This window comes from Pistacia vera, unplaced genomic scaffold (genome assembly GCF_008641045.1).
Source record: "Pistacia vera cultivar Batoury unplaced genomic scaffold, PisVer_v2 Contig609, whole genome shotgun sequence".
In the NCBI taxonomy this organism is placed as follows: domain Eukaryota; kingdom Viridiplantae; phylum Streptophyta; class Magnoliopsida; order Sapindales; family Anacardiaceae; genus Pistacia; species Pistacia vera.
In genome coordinates, this window is record NW_022196456.1 from 932,568 (window position 1) to 951,460 (window position 18,893).

The following is an 18,893-nucleotide window of genomic DNA, read 5'->3' on the forward strand; positions in this document are numbered from 1 at the left end:
GACGCGGAAGATGATGTTGGCCTTTCACAGGAGAAGGTGAACCTTGGACCCAGAAAGAAACCTCTTGTCAGAAGTCCAAATGGTTTGCTAATACACAGGGCTAATTTGGCTAACAAGTCCAGCATTCCCAATGCGCACACACCTGATGCTCATTATGGAAGCCATTCAGGTAAACTCAATAGCTGTCTAATGTTTTTTAACTTTTATAAATCATATATATTCTTTTAAGAGACCTTTCTCATAAGAGTCTATGAGGTTTTGCTTCCGAAGATTTGAAGTGGGAATTTGGTCATCTGCAAAAGAGTCAGTATATATATATATAATTTCTACTTATTATTCAGACTTCCTACATAAAAGAAAAAAGTTGAAAAGTCTTGGTCTTTCACTATCAAATTCCGACGACTTCAATCTTCTTGACTTCGTTAAATTATTACTGCCTGTAAATTATTAAAAGATTTTAGTTATACTTAAATTATTACTGCCTGTAAATTATTAAAAGATTTTAGTTATACTTAAATTATTACTGCCTGTAAATTATTAAAAGATTTTAGTTATACTTTCTCCGAAGAAAGTAACAAACAGCCAATCAGGTGATAAAGCCAAAAGAAAATTTCTCTTCTAATGATGAACCTTCCAAGAGAAGGCGGGTAACTTTTTAGTTGTATAATTCATCTTCAACACTCTCCTTTGCGCAAAAATAATCTGTGTTTCTACATATAATTCCAAAAATGGCAGGAAACATTTACGACAAGAACAAGAAAATTGTATGCTATGATCACAGCGGTTTGGAAGAAGATGCAGAAGATTATGGTGGTCTCTCATTGATGAAACTGAATCTGGGTCCAAGAAAGAAACTTGTTATTTTTGGGCTAGGAGGGTTGCTTTGCCATAGGGTCTGTCATAAGCAGAGGTCAAGCGTTCCAATCTATCGCAGTCCTGACGCTGCCAATGGAAGCTATATAGGTGAAAGTTTTCATATTTTTGTTGGCCTACTGATCATAATTAATTAACGAAACTAATCTTTTAAGAAATTCATTCTTTCTTGCAGTTTACAAGAGACCTTACTGTACGGACTTTATGAAGTTTTGCCTGGAAAGATTTGAAGTAGGAATATGGTCATCTGCAAGGGAGTCAGTATTATTAAACTAATAATTTATTAATTTCTGTTTCTTTTGAAATTTAATGGTGTTTTGCTAACTCTACAAGACTTATACCAAAACAGGTGGTACATGAGTAATGCCCTTGATTGTGTAATGGCTGGTTTGAGAAGCAAATTGTTGTTTGCTTGGGTAAGCATAAACTATACACTGTTTAGTATTTATCTCTAATTTTAAGATTGATAAGTACTGCTGAAGAATTTCTAAAATGTCTGATGGTTTCTTATAGGAGCAAAATGAATGTACGAATTCTGGGTTCAGCACCCTGGAGAAGAAAGACAAGCCCATTTTTCTCAAGGAGTTGGACAAAATATGGGAAAACAAATACTCTAATCTACCTTCGCGTGTGGGGCAATATTTATCGTCCAACTTATTGTTGATTGATACTGACGCTTACAAGGCTTTGCTAAATCCTGTAATATGTGAACCAACATCAATTATATTCTTACTTGAACAACTGAAAATTTTCTTCAGGATTTCCTAATCTTATGTCTTTTGTCTTGCAGCCCCACACATCAGTGTTTCCAACTGAATACAAAGCAAGCGATGCTGATTATGATGCCTTAGGTCCTAAGGGCGAGCTGAGGCTGTACTTGGATGGCCTGGTAGATGCAGATGATGTTCCTTCATATATCAAAGAGCACCCATTTGGACAGCAGCCTGCAATAACAGCCTTGCATCCTGATTGGGATTATTATTCCAAGTTTGTCACCCACATCAAAAAAGCTACTCTTTTAAGTGATGAATGGTGATAAGAAAATGATACATTTGCAAGGGTGTGTGAAGTGGCTGTTCATCTAATATAATAATTTGTGGCTTGACTTTGCATATCTTTATTCTGTTTTTCTCCCTCACTAAGCAATGAATAAATCTAATAATTAAAAGCTGCAATGAGGCAGAATACCGGCTCTGGAACAGCAAAAACTAAACGCTGAAATGCATATCAAGAAACGATCATTCACAAGAATGGCAAACAAGATTACAAGAGAAAGGAGAACTAAACATAATATCAAGTGAATGAATAGAACTGTCTTAATTTAGTTCAGTTGACGATCAGTATTTTTGTAAAATAAAAATGCTTCTACAATTGCTAACAAATGAATGCTGCATTTGTTTCTAATTTCTAAATTTCAGGCAGCAATTTGGGAACTTTATGTTAATTAATCTAATTGTTACAATGAAAATGAAATAAGATTAGTTCATCCAGTTATCACATCAGCCTCCAAGTCTCGAAATACACCTGAAAATGAACGGGAATAAGAATTATTTATGTTTCTCCACTAGTTCTTTGTTTTTTTAATTTTTTCTGAGTAGTAAATATAAACATACCTTGTACAGCCTATTCACTGAGCAGAGACACATTGATATCAGGAGATGGGCCCTGGTTAGATGTGGTCTCTGAGCCATTCCAACCCGGACTAGGGGATGATGTGACATTTGGCAATTGTTCGTTGTTTTTGGTGTTATTCACTTCTGCATGGTTTTGTCCCAGTATTGGAGTTACAGGGGTCAAACAGGTCTCCCCATAAGGTTTTGCCTGTGAAATTGGTCTTGCTGCTGTCACTGTATCAGGAGCACCCGGAGACATAGAAGGAATCACATGTTCTCGATGGTGCTTCCTTTTATGTACCTTGTAACCATTTGGCATGAAACTTCCTACCACAATCTAATGAACGAAGCAGAACCAATGTAAGTCATCCATCAAATACAGCAGCATAAATGGTAAAAAATGGTTGAAAGTATTTCTTCTTTTTCTTTTTCCCATTTCTTAATCAACGAGCAATAACAAAATATAGCTACATGTTTCATTGTATAAAACCTGCATCACAAGTGCATTATTACATTAGTTCATCATGTATGTCCTTAACTAATGTATTTGAATAAAGCACATTTCAGTTCTATTTAGCACACTAATTTAACATGAAGTTTGCATAAAACATCACTCAAAGAGCGTGTATCCATTGAGGTAAATTCAGACTACGTGTAGAATGTAATAAATTTTTCAGCATTTTCATCAAGTTTATAGCAAGCGGCATAAAATAGCATAGGTTTTAATATAGGATATTTTTGTAATACATAGACATATAAACCATGACCTGGTGAATACAACCAGGAAGTGCATAAATATTTTTGTTGGATCCTCATCTATAACTATAAACTTACGCTTTGAGGTTAAGTGGTTACTTAAAATGATATAAAAGTCAAGTTATTTAGTGGTCTTACGTTCAAATTGTGCTTATTATTAATTAAATTATAAAAAGTTGTGATTAAGGTCATGGTTGTATTTATAAGTGTAGTTGTGTTTGATTCTGATGAGCCACTTGGGAGGCTAGTCTACAGTAGGAAGGGTAGAGGTGAGAAGTAGAGGAATATTTGTTATGCATGAGGTTAGGAGTTATTTTTGGGAGGACAAGTAGCCTAATGAGATTGGAAGGAAGAAGAATTCAGTTAGGAGCAAAAGGTGTCAGAGAATAAAAGTGAGAGAGATAAGGAATTGGAGGATATTCAAAAAAAGAAGGTTAAGGTTTAGAAGGGGGGAGGTGACTGACCCTCGAAGTTCAGTCTTATCTTTATATTCTTTTTAGTACTTAGAATTGTTCCAATTTGTTGCTTGTTCACTAGGTAGATGATAGAACATGATCTCTGGATGTACTGGTCTATTTTAACGTCAATATAGAGTTTATTTCCTTTTCTTTACTGTGCTTATTGATTGTGAATTCGTATTGGATAGATTTGTCTTGTGTTTCTTGGTGATTCACAGGTCAGTGTTCTATCAAGTGGTATCAGAGCACTGGTTTCTAGGTAATGGTTGTGACGAAAATGGATTATAGAATGGATAATGTTGAGAGAGAAGTTACAAAGTTAGGGGTTGAAATGGGTATTATCTGAGAATGTTTGGTAGATATACAATCCTGGGTGCGAAGAAAGGACGAAGCAGAAGCTGGCAGAACGGAGATGCACTCATTGGACAATGTTCGCTCTTACCAAGTAGAAAATCCCAATGGAGCTAGTGGGTCTGGTGACAGTAGCCAGAATCGTAGTGAAATAGGAGGACGAAAATTGGAAATGCCAATATTCTCCGACGAGGACCCTTACGAATAGATTTTTAGAGTGGAGTGTTACTTCAACCTTAACGGAATATCTGAGGAAGGGAAACTGATAGTGGCGACCATTTGTATGGAAGGTGCCATCAGTTGGTTCCAGTGGACTGAATCCAGAACTCCGACAAGTTCGTGGGCCATGTTTAAACTTGCACCCCTCCAGAGGTTTAGTGGATCACAAGAGCATAATCCTTATGAGTCCTTAATGGCGATGAGACAGACTAGTTCAATGGCTTAATTTTGTCGACAGTTTGAAGCGATGGCTGCATTTTTGGTAGAGGAGAAGGAAGAGATATTACAGGCTGCTTTTGTAAATGGGCTTAAAGTTGAGATCAGAGTTGAAGTTCGTTTAGCCCAACCCAGCTCTTTAATTCAAATAATTGAATTGGCCCAAAGAATAGATGAGAGAAATCAAGCCTTAGAGGAAGCCCGATTAGGAGCAACTAAGTTTACCCGCATGAATGGAGCTGGGCTTTCATACAAGTTCAACACCCATGGATCCAGAAATCTGACCTAACCCAATGACAACCCAAAATTACCAAATTTGCCAGAATCCCTAAAATCAACCCCTGTTTCCAATTACAATCGATGAACACCTGAATCCTCAATACAGAGTTCGTCGCCCAATTACTCCCCTCGTGACCAACCACCATCTTCTTTTCGAACCTTTGAGTGACCAACTTTCAATGAAAAGAGTTCCATTTAGAAAGATGACAGACACAGAAATCCAAAAAAAAAAAAAAAAAGAGAAAGGCCTTTGTTTTAGATGAGACGGTAAGTTCTTTCCTGGACACAAATGTGGTGAAAAACAGTTCCAAATCATCTTAATTGATGAAGAGGAAGATGAACCAGAATCAATTGGTGATGGAGAAATAGTTGAACCTGAAATCGAGCGACAACAAGAAAATGTTGAACTTTCTCTCAGTTCGATGGTGGGGATCAACAGTCCAAAGACAATGAAGCTTAAAGGAAGAATCAAAAGTAAGAAGTTGATTGTATTGATTGATAGTGGGGCTTCCCACAATTTTATCAGTTCTGAGGTGGTTAAAAGGTTGGGGATATCTATAGTAGGAACTCAGACTTTTGGGGTTAGAGTGGGTGATGGGTACAGCGTGAGGTGTGAATGAGAGTGTAGAGATGTTTGTATGGAGTTACAAGGTGTTACCATCGTTCAACTTCTTTCCATTTGACATGAGTGGTGTTGATGCTGTTCTGGGAATTACATGGCTGGAGACTCTAGGTGAGACAATCACTAATTGGAGAAAGCAAACAATGAGGTTTAAATTGGGAGATCAGACAGTTAGTTTGTGTGGGGATCCATCACTTAACAAAACCATGGTGTCTCTCAAAGCTATGATTAAGGCATTGTAACGTGAAGAGCAGGGTTGTTTGATAGAGTTTGGATAGATTCAGACACAATGTGATGAAAATAGGGATATTGATGATCGATTGTTGGATGTGTTGGAGAAATTTAGTCAAGTTTTTAATCCACTTCTAGGATTACCACCTGCCAGATCGAGAGACCATACCATTCAATTAGTTCTAGGAACTCAACCACCAAACCTTAGACCGTATAGGTACCCTTACTATCAGAAAAATGAGATAGAGCGCATTGTCAAGGAAATGCTGGCCTCTGGGATTATAAAGCTGAGCATAAGTCCATTCTCAAGTCCTATTTTATTGGTAAAGAAGGACGGTGGATGAAGATTATGTGTGGATTATAGGGCAGTTAACAAGGTGACAGTTCCAGACAAATTCCCGATTCCAGCTATCGACGAGTTATTTGATGAGTTAGAAGGGGCAACGGTGTTTTCCAAGCTTGATTTGAAGTTAGGCTATCATCAAATTAGAGTTAAACCAGAGGACACACACAAACAGCTTTCCGAACACAAAAGGCACTATGAATTTCTGGTTATGCCCTTCGGCCTAACCAATGCACCAACCACCTTTCAAGCAGTAATGAATGATGTCTTCAAACCGTATTTGAGGAAGTTTTTGTTAGTTTTCTTCGACGACATACTGATTTACAGTAAAGAGATGGGCGAGCATGCAAGGCATCTAAGCATTATCTTAAAAACACTATTAGATAATCAGTTGGCGGTCAATAAGAAGAAATATCATTTCGAGCAGCAACAGTTAGAGTATTTGGGGCATGTGATCTCAGCAAAAGGAGTGGTGGTTGACCCCTGAAAGATAGAGAGCATTACTAAATGGCCAGAGCCAAAGGACATCGGGCACTCAGAGGATTTCTTGGTTTGACAAGATATTATCGACGATTTGTTCGAGATTATGGAAAGACAGCCCTCCCACTCACTGCTCTATTAAAGAAAGATTCGTTTGTGTGGAGTACAGCAGCTCAAGGTGCTTTTGAAGAATTAAAAAGACTCATGACGAGTGTTCCAATCCTCCAAATGCCTAATTTCACACAAAAATTTATCATAGAGTCTGATGCTTCTGGGAATGGTTTAGGGGCCGTGTTGATGCGGGAGGGGCGACCTATTGCCTTTCTTAGCAAAGATTTGTCTCTAAATTCCAAACTTCAATCAGTTTATGAACGAGAATGAATGGCTATAGTTATGGCTGTGCAAAAATGGCGCCATTATCTTTTGGGAAGACATTTTGTTATACGGACAGATTAGCGAAGTCTTCACTTCTTAACTAACCCGAAATTGTTGAGTGAGAATCAGCAAAAATAGATTATCAAGTTATTGGGGTTAGATTTTATAATTCAGTACAAACCTGAGCCACAGAACACGGCAACAAATGCTCTCTCTAGGATGCCAGAAGTTGTCGAGCATCGCGCTCTTTCTATAAGCTGCCTCTCGGGTATAACAAATTTAGAAGATGTCATTCATCATGATGACAAGTTACGCAGGATCATGCAACAACTTTTGATTGACCAAATAGCCATCCTCATTTCAGATTGGTGGGCCGACATCTGCTGTACCATGACAAACGGGTGGTGCCTAAATCTGGACCTCATATCCAGAAAATATTACATGAGTTTCATTCCTCGCCCATTGGGGGCCATTCGGGTTTCTTTTGGACATATAAACGCATCACAAATGTAGTGTTTTGGGAGGGGATGAAGAAAGATATAAGGAGTTTGTGGAAGCTTGCATTATTTGCCAATATAACAAATACGACGCCTTGAGCCCAGCGGGTCTGCTATAGCCATTACTTATTTCTAACCAAGTGTGGGAAGATGTCTTTATGGACTTTATTATGGGGCTTCCAAAGGCTCATGGGGTAGATACAATTCTGGTAGTTGTTGATCATCTTACAAAATATTGCCATTTTATAACTCTCAAGCATCCTTACACAGCTAAAGTGGTCGCTGATCTACTTATCAAAGAGGTGATACGATTGCATGGGTTTCCCCGCATCATTGTTTCAGATCGGGATAGATACAATTCTGGTAGTTGTTGATCATCTTATAAAATATTGCCATTTTATAACTTTCAAGCATCCTTACACAGCTAAAGTGGTCGCTGATCTACTTATCAAAGAGGTGATACGATTGCATGGGTTTCCCCGCACCATTGTTTCAGATCGGGATAGATACAATTCTGGTAGTTGTTGATCATCTTATAAAATATTGCCATTTTATAACTTTCAAGCATCCTTACACAGCTAAAGTGGTCGCTGATCTATTTATCAAAGAGGTGATACGATTGCATGGGTTTCCCCGCACCATTGTTTCAGATCGGGATAGAGTTTTCATGAGCCACTTTTGGGCAGAATTATTTAAACAGTCAGGAACCCAACTGCACATGAGTTCAGCTTACCACTCGCAAACGGATGGTCAAACCGAGGTGGTAAACCGATGTTTGGAGATGTACCTTAGGTGCTTTTTCAATAGCCAACCCCAATAGTGACTGAGATGGGTTTCGTGGGGGGAGTTTTGGTTCAACACAACTTATAGTAGCACCACAGGTATGTGTCCATTTAAGGCTCTCTATGGACATGACCCTCCAACGGTGTTGAGGTATGCTAACCACACTTCCTCAATCGAAAAAGTCGCCAACAACTTCGGAATTGCAACAATATCATAGAGGAGTTAAAGGAGAATCTCCTCAAGGCTCAAAACCGAATGAAGATTTATGCTAATAACTGACGGCGAGAAGTTACGTTTGAGATAGGGGAATCCGTGTATTTGAAGTTACAGCCCTACAAATTAAGATCTCTAGCTCGTCGATATAATAAGAAACTTAGTCTGAGGTTTTACAATCCATTTGTGATCACAGACAGAATTGGGGTCATAGCTTACAGGCTGGCATTACCTTCCTCAGCTCGTATTCATGACGTTTTCCATGTCTCGCAATTGAAGAAGGCAACTTCCTCACTCCCCAATAGCCAACCTCTACCGGAAGCCCTCAATGAAGATTTTATTTTGCAGGTTGAACCTGAAGCTGTACTCAAGAAAAGAAAGCTCTTAAATGGACAATAGGAGGTACTAATTCAATGGAAAGGCTTACCTCCTTATGAAAACACTTGGGAGGATTTTAACACAATCCACTCTCAATTTCCTTCTTTCCACCTTGAGGACAAGGTGATTCTCCTTGGGGAGGGTAATGATGAGTCACTTGGGAGGCTGGTCTACAGTAGGAAGGGTAGAGGTGAGAAGTAGAGGAATATTTGTTATGCACGAGGTTAGGAGTTGTTTTTGGGAGGACAGGTGGCCTAATGAGATTGGAAGGAAGAAGAGTTCGGTTATGAGCAAAAGGTGTCAGGGAATAAAAGTGAGGGAGAGAAGGAATTGGAGGATATTCAGAAAAGAGGGTTAAGGTTTAGAAGGGGAGGTGACTGAACCTCGAAGTTCAGTCTTATCTTTATTTTCTTTGCTATACTTAGAATTGTTCCAATTTGTTGCTTGTTCATTGGGTAGATGATATAACATGATCTCTGGATGTACTGTTCTATTTTAACATCAATATAGAGAGTTTATTTCCTTTTCTGTACTGTGCTTATTGATTGTGAATTTGTATTGGATAGATTTGTCATGTGTTTCTTGGTGATTCACAGGTCAGCGTTTATCAAATTCACATGCAAGTTCACTAATGTTCTCTCTAATTACAATCATATTGGGAGAGAAAGCTAGATATTATTAAAGAAGTACTTCAGAAGCTATAAGATTGGTACAGAGAATAATTATTTAAGAAACAGGTTAATACCAGAAATTAGGAGAAAAGTGCTCTGTTCTCTTGCTCAAAACTGAGAGTTTGATTAAAATAATTCAGATAGACAAAAGGCAGAAAAAGGCCTTACCTGGATAGGGCTAGCAGCCAGTAATAAACCAGCAAGACCACCACCTATAACACGCCCATCAGGTCCAGCCAACGAAACGCTCAATCCACCGGTCCTACTTCTTACGCCACCTGTATCACTGACTGTGAATGAACCAGATAATGACAGTATCTCGAAGCGACCCTGCAAAGAATATTTTACTAAAAATTTAGAAGGAACAAAGATATAAATCTCAATGAAGGTCTTATCAGTAAGTGGTAAAATCATCATGAAAACAAACAAAGCCAAGGAGCACAAACATAAATTACTCTGTGCTGCATCGGAGAATATGTTTAGATGAAACAATCATAGCGGGTGATACGAAAGATGATATTGAAGTTAACTGAGTTACTGGCAGTTGGACATTTATCACATGGTACAAATTCTGTAACAGTCCTACTTCTCTATAAACACGACAAAACTGGATGAGAAAAACCTCCCGCCTGCATATATGAAGTGTCCAGGATATATAGCAAGAACACGGCCTCAAGTTTCAAAGTTTTCCAAAGAAATAAAGTTTGTGCAACGTAATATATGTTGAACAAAAAATTTGGTCAAGCGTGTATGTGAAAAAGAATTAGACTTGGAATTTGGGGCGTAAGACTGCTGTTTTGAGCTCAAAGATCATCTGTGAGGCTCAAGTTAGCTTGTCTGATAGTAAGGACTCTCGGGGCTATTTTCGGCTCAATTTTACCATTAATTCTTCCAATCGGGCTTTCCAGATTTTATAAATATAAACAGAGCATATTCTCTGAGAGTATGTTAATGAAGGGTTTGAATGTTAGTAATGAATTATTTGGGGTGTTCTAGTTAAGAGCTTATCATTGATATTGCTCCAGTAACTGAACTGAATTTCTGAAATACTAAAAGAACATATTTTCTGAGCATATGTCGTTGTATCTTTGGGGAAATTTGTGTTCTTTTAGTACTTAAAACATATCAGCATGTGCCCTCAGAAATCACATTTATTAAACATAGTGTTGATGATTTAGTAATGAATGCCACACTTACAAAATATTCATACATTTATACATGCAAACTGATGTGGAAATGTTATGGATTGTCATGTTAACTACTGCCCATGTATTATGTATATATCTATTTGTACAGGTAACTTGAGTATTATATTATTATTTAATAATTGAATGATAGAACGAGAAAGGAAACCTCACCAACCCAATTAATTATTGTGGAAGCAGAGGAAGGGAGAAATTCCAAGAAAGAAATAAAAGCCATAAAAACAAAATTTTCAGTTCGGAGTTGATACCTCATATGTCAAGATACCACCAGAGGACCCTGGTTGGCGAATGGTAACATTAGAAACAGCTCCATTAGCCGAGAGAATGCAAATTCCTCGAGGACCCTTCTGCGAAAACGAAAGAATCTTTCCAGCAACATCCTGCCAAGATTTTGAGGAAGATTCGTCTTAGATATTCTTAACTAATTCACCGAAGCATTCATAAACACGTCCATTACCTCCCCAGTATTAACGGTTACAACATGAGGTGTGAAGTCCCCTCCCGCTGTGTTCGCGAACAATTCACCTTCACAGATCAAATTCCAGATGTAATATTTATCAAATTATAACAATCTAAAGCAAATTCTTCCCATTAAAAAAGTGAGCATAATGACAAGTACTACACAATCTTTAACTTGACTCATTTCTATGATCACAGGAAAATCTTAATTATTAATGTTCAATGATGATACTGAAAGACTGACCTTTTCAAGTACACATTCAACTTTAAAGTGTTATTATGCGAGAATTACCAGCAATTTTAATTAAAATTAAGAAGAAGAAAAAAGTTCAATTTCGTTGAAGCCAGCCTGGTCAGAAATCCATTAAAAAAATTACAATTATCTGCTGAGTTGAAATTAAGATCTCAATCCCACCATAGATCAACCTACTCTTTCAATTCTCACAATGAGTTTTTATCAACCAACCACATATGGGGTTGGTGAGACAATGAAAGACAAAATAAATAAAATAACAAAGTTTTTTTTTTTTTTTTTTTTTTAATTTTTAGGAATGCTTTTTATTAGAAAACAAAACAAAACAAATATCGAGAATTTTCTTTTTCCTTCTGTGATGTAACTTGAGTAATATTTACTTTTTTTTTTTAAAAAAAGGTTAGCAAACATTAAAATAAACCAAAAAATTCTAACATCTTCCCTTCACTTTCCAGCATTTTCTCAGCAACCAAACGCAAACATGAAAACTTTTCCCGGAACTTACCTAAAGAAGCAAGAAGCTGCCAGTTACCAGAACCCGGAGGCCTACCTCGACCCCTTTTTGAAGAAGAATAATCCGGAGAAGGAGTCAAAGTAAAACCAGGAGGTGACGATACAAGTGGAAAAGAAGAAGGTTGCAACCTCAAGTTTCCTTCAGAATCATATTTTCTCGGCCTCCCTCTTTTTTTCTTTCCAAACAAATCCCCGCTACCACCACTATTATTATTATTGTTATTATTATTTTCTGGGGCTGCTGCAACTGCAATTGCCCCTGCACTAAGATCAATGTTCCTTTCCACATTACTGACCGCTACTTGAGACGACGGCGGCGGCGGTTGCGGCAACAACACGTTGTTACTCACTGGTGGAGGTGAGTCAGTGTACGAGTTACCACCTGTTGATCCGGATATAGTGCTTTCTTTTTCTTCCATGAAGAAAGAATTTGAAAGGGAAACTCAGAGAGAAGTGTGAGTTTTTTTATTTCTAGAAATGGAAGAGAAGTTTGAAAGAGAGAAGGGTAACTGCAAATGGCGCCAGAAGTAGAAGGTGGTGTAGCTTTTTGAACTTTGGAGAAATTTTATGAACTTCCCTCCATTAATGGAGAAGCAAAAGACTCAGAAAACTGGTCTTTTTCTTGACTGGACTCCACGGTATGGTTTATACAATTACTATAATGCCCTTCCTTACCCAAATTACCCTTTTCACATTCTTTTAAGTCACAACTTTGTACTATTTTATGATTTTTTTTTTAAATATAATCAAATTTGTCCATTAATATGATTTGATTTTCATGATATTTCTCTGATTATGATAAATTCAATTTTATAATAAAATTGATTGGGTATAATTAATATTATTTCAAAATGTCACGTGTTGCATGAGTTATTATAAATTTATTTTGTTGATTGGATGGGTGAATTTCATTCATGGATTTCAATTTATTTAATTTAATGAGTTGAATTGAATTAGATTTTAATCTATTTTAAATACATTGAATTCAAATTTTCATACATATTGTTTTTTCAAATGCATATTAATCATTAAAATTTTGGCAAATGAAATTGAATCATGTTGAAAATCTTATTAAAATTTCTATAAAAAAATTCATTTATTTCGTATCCAATATTATTATTTGAAGGGCAAAAGAGTAATATCTCATGCAATAGTTTAGAATATGGTTAAAAAAAAAAAAAAAAAAAAAAAAAGAAAGAAAGAAAGAAAAAGGAGAGTAATAATAGGCGGTTTTGGAAGTCCACAAAACAACTTTGGATTAAAAATGCAGTCAAACTGGTGCTTTGCTGTTAAAGCAATAAACTCGCCTTAAAATAATCCCTTTTTTATTTTTTTTTGTTTTGATTTAAAATAAAATAAAAAGGTTCAAATCCCTAACTTACGTTTTTCAACATAATTGGAATCCGAATTTTAATTTGTTCTCATTATAATTAATTATAATTTCTTTTAAAGTTGAGAGATATGATATGGGCACCTCCTTTAATTTGATTGAAAGGGCAACCCACCATAGTTAAAACAGCATTTATTTCTCTGCTTTTACTTTTAGGTTTTGTGAATTGAGCACTACCTAACCTCTTTTATATTGGTCCGTAATTTCTTGGATATTATATAGTTTTTTATTAATCCAACTTAAATCTAGACTTGAAAGTGGTGTACAGCTTTTTGTTAATTGAGTTAGCTAATAATGGCTTACAAACTTAAGAAATATATTATTATTGCATCGATATTTTTTTTTGATGATATTATGTTGTAATAATTACGAAATATAAGACAATTATAAGAACTAATACATAACTAATGAAAGATAAGGGATTATTGACGTAGAAGAACAACAAAGGGGTTGAAATTTATTATCATCTCACTTTAGTACACAAGAATTACAAAGAGGAGGAAGGGTTTATATAGTAATTCTTGCCATCCCCCAAACTAATCAAATCTTGCCATTTAGCCACTAGGTGCCACAAAATTGATACCACCCTTTGCCGTCGAGAGGTGGCAATAGTATGATGAAATGTGTCAAATGGTGAGAGATCCATAATTCTTTGCAGCATATTATTGATTTTCTTTAAGGTTTGGCGCTTTTTATCCAAAAAAAAAAAAAAAAAAAAAAATTTGTATCATGAGGGAATTTATTAAGAGTAAACCACTTTTTTTCACCCAAATAATGGTTTAATGACATTTTCCACCCACTTACTTTTACAGTATCACTTTACTGTTCAAATTTATATTCTGTTTCCCACTCCGGCATCATTACGACTTCACACCACCACTATTCTCTTCCACGATCATCACTCACCAAAACCCCTTAAACCCTATTCTCGTCGACCCCACAATTGTCGGCAATAGAGCGATTAGCATTTGCGCAGTCGCCATTCCCAAGTCAAATTGCGATCAATCCCAACCACCAAAATCTAACTTTCCACCACTAAAAGACTCATCGGCCTCTCCTTTTTAAAAGCCCTAATGGCTTGGACCGAGTTTGCTTTTTGTTCGCTGCCAGAATATAAATTTGGGTAGTAAAGTGGTATTTTAATAGTCTATGGGTGAGAAAGTGTCATTAAACCATTATTTGGGTGGGAAAAAGTCTTTGACTAAATTTATTAATAATTAGAAATAGAGACAGTGCAAACTTTTGGTATGTGCTTCACTTAAAAGGGGTAGTAATTAAATCAGTTTAACTTAAGGGATATTTATAAATTAACCAATTTTTAGGGGTTAAAAAAACCACTTCCCTAACTCTTCTATAGTTGTTTTCTCCTTTATTATTTTTCAAAATATCCAACATTTTGCATACCCTAATCTAAGTTGGCCTCTCCTACCCCAAGGTTGCACATTGTCATGGGTTGAGAGTTTCATACCGAAAAGGCTAACCTATTAGGTGGAGGGACTCTCCCCGTATCCCCCAACCCAACCCCATCCCTTCCCCCCCCCCCCCCCCCCAAAAAAAATTCCCTTTCGATGTAGGATCCATGATAATATGCTAACCTAAAGTTCACACAAATCTGGGTTGGTTTAAGACGAATTTCTATTCTTCTTTTTAGATTAAGATACACATTCTCAATTTTTTGTCATGTAATACTATAGCAAGTAGTAGCACTAATAACCTAGTATACTCAGATATTTTATCAGAAAAAAAAAAAACTCTATAAACTGTTGAAACTAAAAATCAAACACGTCACAAGTAAAGTATTGTAACGCCCACATTGAGGTACGTAACTTAACTTATGCCCTTATACCCTTAGTTGATTTTTTTGTTAAAGTTATTTTGAGAAAATGTGAAGAAAATGCCTTAAAATTTCTTTGGGGTAAAATGGTCTTTTCCACAAATTAGTGAAAAAGTGGGGAGTCAAAAGAGATAGAATTCCATGGAGAAGTTAATAAAATGAGGGATTATTGTAATTGACTAAGGGACATAGATGAATTTCATAGAAAGTACAAGGGCAAATGGGAAAGTAGAAGAATAAATGAGATATCTTGGGTTTATTCTTGAAACCCTAATCTCTACTCCTCACACGCCACTTTCATCTCCAAATTCTCTCATTTTCTTCATCAAAATTCCAAGGCAATTAGAGGATTTTGGTTGGATTTTGGTAGATATTCAATCCTAAGCATCCAAAGGTAAGAGTTCTGCAATATGATGTGAGATTAATTTTTAAAGTGTTGAATTCTTATAGTTATATGCTTAGGGTTTAAGAAGGAGAGGAATCTACTAAGAGAGAGTTTCTAGTGTGGAACTACCCAAGATCAAGGTAAGTAAATCCAACCCTAAGTTTGATTTGAGTAAGTTTGTAGAGATTTGTACATGTATGTATGTGCTTATGTTTTTGAGAAGTTTTGATGAGATTGATACTTGATGATAATTACAATTCAGCCATGAGAATGTAGACTTTGTCTATATGGTGATTTATGGAGTGTATTTTCCTGGCCAGGTTTAGTGTGGATTTAAGGGAGTTTTGCTCCAAATATTGGTGGCTTGAGAAAGAAGTAGAAGTGTAGCCAAATTAGAGTGTGAGTATGCATGCAATTTGTCTGATGAAAATCCTAAGAGAAAACATGTTACCAATGGTTGCCTTGTCACAGCCGTGACTTTCTGAGTGATTTTTGGGCATCTTACCGATTGAATTGGGTTGAGACCTAAACATAAAAGTTGTAGCCTTGTCTCTAAGCTTTAAGACGAGACCAAGTTGTAGCAATCTGATGTGTATAACTCGAGATATGCCTTTTTGAATATGACCTGTGCAGAATGACTACCTCAAAATATTTTTATTCTAATAATCTATGATTGATTTCAAGTATGGGAATGTTGTTGGTAAAAAATACTAGTTCTCTAATGATATTTTTATATGTCATAATGTATTCTCACATTTGCATTTAGAAAGAATAGCAAAGAATGAGCATAGTTCCATGCACATACACATGGATGAGAATAGTAAAGAATAAAGAAGAAAGAAAGAAAAGAAAGAAAGAAAGAAAGAAAGAATAGAAAGAAAGAACATAACAGAAAGAAAGAACAGAACAGAAAGAAAGAAAGAATAGAACGCAGAAAGAAAGAACAGAATAGAAAGAAATAAGAGAAACAGAAAACAGAAAACAGGAAAGATATTGCATTCTTTATGCATTTATGCATATGCATCATGGCATTCATATTATTCAAAATTAGTTTCTCCAGTTCTGCTTACTTGTTAGTAAGTGAGAAACAAGAATATAGAAAGAATAGAGAGAAAGAATATAGAAAGAACAGAGAGAAAGAATGTAGAAAGAACAGAGAGAAAGAAAAAGAGTAGAGAAAGAACAAAGAAAAAGAAAGAAATTTGTTGTAAGGAAAGAAATTCAGAAGTTGAACAACGGAGAGAAAGGAGTAGCCTAGTGGGTTTACTTACTGAGCAATTAGTGCTCACCCCATTGTTTTCAATGTTTTTGCAGGTAGTAGATGAGAGGCGTTCGGAAGGATTGTCAAGAAGCGAAAGGAGCGGGCAACACTGTCGAGACTATTTCGAGAAGTTTTGTTACATGATGTAAAGTTTTGTTTAAAAAAAAATTGGGCCCATTATTTTAAACTCATCTACATGTATATTTTCCTATATATATTTAGTGAGTTTTACTGTTATTTTACGAGTATTCTAGCTAGAAAGAAAATATAAAAGATAAAACACACGATTTACTCTAGTTCGTTCCAATTAAGGAACTACGTACAGTATTCAAACCGAGAATTCTTATTGAGTATCAGAACTTGACGCAATTACAATGATAGCTCACTATAACTCTCAATTCTTTTTCACATTAGGCCTCTCACTATTACAAAATGCTCATAATAGAAAACCCTAACCCCATTTGGGCTTACCCGAATCTAACCCGACCCAGGCCCAACTATTAATAAACTAATTCCAAAACATTGGGCTTACCGTGAGTCGTCGTAGACAATTCGTCAAGGCTAAGAGAAGTATACACCATATCCAACATAAACTAATAGATTAATTAAAAATCCAATAAGTCAAACTCCAAAATACCAATACTTTCTAAACCAAATTTCCAACTCTTCCAATCAAATTTTCGGTTTTCTTCAGCTATAATCTTATGAAAATAATTAAATATGGCTAAAAGTAATACTTCAATTTGTCAAAAATGGAAACAACACAAAATTGAATTTCAAATTAAAAGAGAAAGAGAGTAAATTACATGCAAATAAATTTGGAATCGTGATAGTTGTTGACCAATATGGTTTAAGGTTTAGAAATGTGGTTGATTTTTTCTAATCCCCTTTAATTTTTTGTTATTTCCTTAATATCTCTTAACTAACTTAACTATTAGTAAATGATTGATTATTAATAAATAATAGGTCGGGTGAGTCTGGGTTTGTTGTAACATCTTCCATTATCACTTATTTTTTAAGCAATGATCTAAAATGTGTTTCGTAAACACATTTCAAAAGTAATTATGGAACAATATACTTCTTCCATAATCTATTTTTTTCAAGGATCTCAAGACCAGGTATTTCTAGTTTTTTTAATTCAAAATCAGCTCTTAGAAAAGTCAATTACCAAAATGCCTAAAGATTAAACATAAATTCTAATTTTTGTATAAATAAATTTTAAATTAGATTGTTAAAATAATATAAAAATATTAAAAACAGAAAATACATAAATTGGCCAGAGGAGAGCCAGTCGGATTCACCATTACTGGAATTTGTTTCTCAATGAGTGCAATTACACCGCTGGCACCATTGAGATGGCCAAACGATGATCTACATAATGGTGGCGATGGTTTGTTCAAATAAAGCGGCGGTTTGCCACAGTCCAACAAAGTTTCTTCGAAACTAATAGATCTCCCATCAAGAAGGTATACCAACACAGAGGGTAAAAGGCCATTAACTTAATTGAAGAGGAATGCGTTAGTGGAGGATGGCTTAAGGCATGTGGCATGTGAAGAACCAATTAGTTAGAAGGGAATAATTCTATTAGCTAATTTATGTATAAAAGGGAGATCCATTTGTTAAAAAGGCAGATTATTATCAATAGTGAATCAAGGAGGTCTCTAGCTCCTCGAACTACTGGGACTATCTGTTACTCATTTTCATTTCATTGTAGTTGAGCACTTCTTTGTAAATTGTCCTTTATTTCTTAATCAATATCAATTAGAATCAACCCAGTTTTACATTGGATATAATTCTTGAGTTTGTCTATGTCTTTTTGGTTTACTGTGTTGCGTGGTTGAGTGGTTGTCCTGGTATTCTATCAATTGGTATCAGAGCATGATCCTGCGGACGCGTGGCAGGCTGACCTTGGGCTCGGGGTGCTACCCCAAGGAAAGGGGATCCGCGAAGTCACCCAAAGGGTAAAAAGGCTGACGTGGAGCCCATGTAGCAAGGCCTAGTAGATCCCCCGAAGGGTCGAGAAGGAGAGTTTTTGACAGGCTTCTAGGCGAACTAAGACCCAAAAGGAGGGCAGTAAAGGTCGATGAGGGTGGGGTAGCTGATGAGGGCGGGCGCTCTCTGGAAAGAAGACCAACGAGGGCGTTGGGTCTCGAAGCATGGGGGAATGCTAGAATCCCACATTGAAAAGGAAAAAGGTGGGCATGTGGGTTATGAAGGCTAGGGCACCCTCCCTTG

At 36.2% G+C, this 18,893-nt stretch overlaps 2 protein-coding genes across 2 annotated transcripts; one reads left to right on the forward strand and one right to left on the reverse strand.

Annotated features, from left to right (window-relative positions):
* Positions 1-544: 544 nt before the first annotated feature.
* LOC116110648 lies at positions 545-1,909 on the forward strand. Its single transcript, XM_031396865.1, has 5 exons — positions 545-963; positions 1,049-1,130; positions 1,223-1,289; positions 1,387-1,572; positions 1,664-1,909. The coding sequence occupies exons 1-5, from the start codon at positions 729-731 to the stop codon at positions 1,907-1,909; spliced, it is 816 nt and encodes a 271-aa protein (XP_031252725.1). The 5' UTR covers positions 545-728.
* Positions 1,910-2,496: 587 nt separating this feature from the next.
* Positions 2,497-12,393, reverse strand: LOC116110692 (AT-hook motif nuclear-localized protein 7-like). The gene is made up of 5 exons (XM_031396915.1): positions 11,781-12,393; positions 11,021-11,088; positions 10,812-10,943; positions 9,527-9,688; positions 2,497-2,823 (listed from the first exon to the last, which is right to left on the reverse strand). Exons 1-5 carry the CDS (start codon positions 12,205-12,207, stop codon positions 2,497-2,499), a joined length of 1,116 nt encoding a protein of 371 aa, XP_031252775.1. The 5' UTR covers positions 12,208-12,393.
* Between the last annotated feature and the right edge of the window lie 6,500 nt (positions 12,394-18,893).

Excerpts from the sequence above, each read along its gene's own strand:
- LOC116110648 (XM_031396865.1), top strand. The coding sequence starts at position 729 with ATGGCAGGAAACATTTACGACAAGAACAAGAAAATTGTATGCTATGAT. Across the intron at positions 1,131-1,222 it reads ATATGGTCATCTGCAAGGGA|GTGGTACATGAGTAATGCCC; the intron begins GTCAGTATTATT and ends ATACCAAAACAG. Across the intron at positions 1,573-1,663 it reads ACAAGGCTTTGCTAAATCCT|CCCCACACATCAGTGTTTCC; the intron begins GTAATATGTGAA and ends TTTGTCTTGCAG.
- LOC116110692 (XM_031396915.1), bottom strand. The coding sequence starts at position 12,207 with ATGGAAGAAAAAGAAAGCACTATATCCGGATCAACAGGTGGTAACTCG. Across the intron at positions 10,944-11,020 it reads TAACCGTTAATACTGGGGAG|GATGTTGCTGGAAAGATTCT; the intron begins GTAATGGACGTG and ends AAATCTTGGCAG. Across the intron at positions 2,824-9,526 it reads TGGCTGCTAGCCCTATCCAG|ATTGTGGTAGGAAGTTTCAT; the intron begins GTAAGGCCTTTT and ends TTCGTTCATTAG.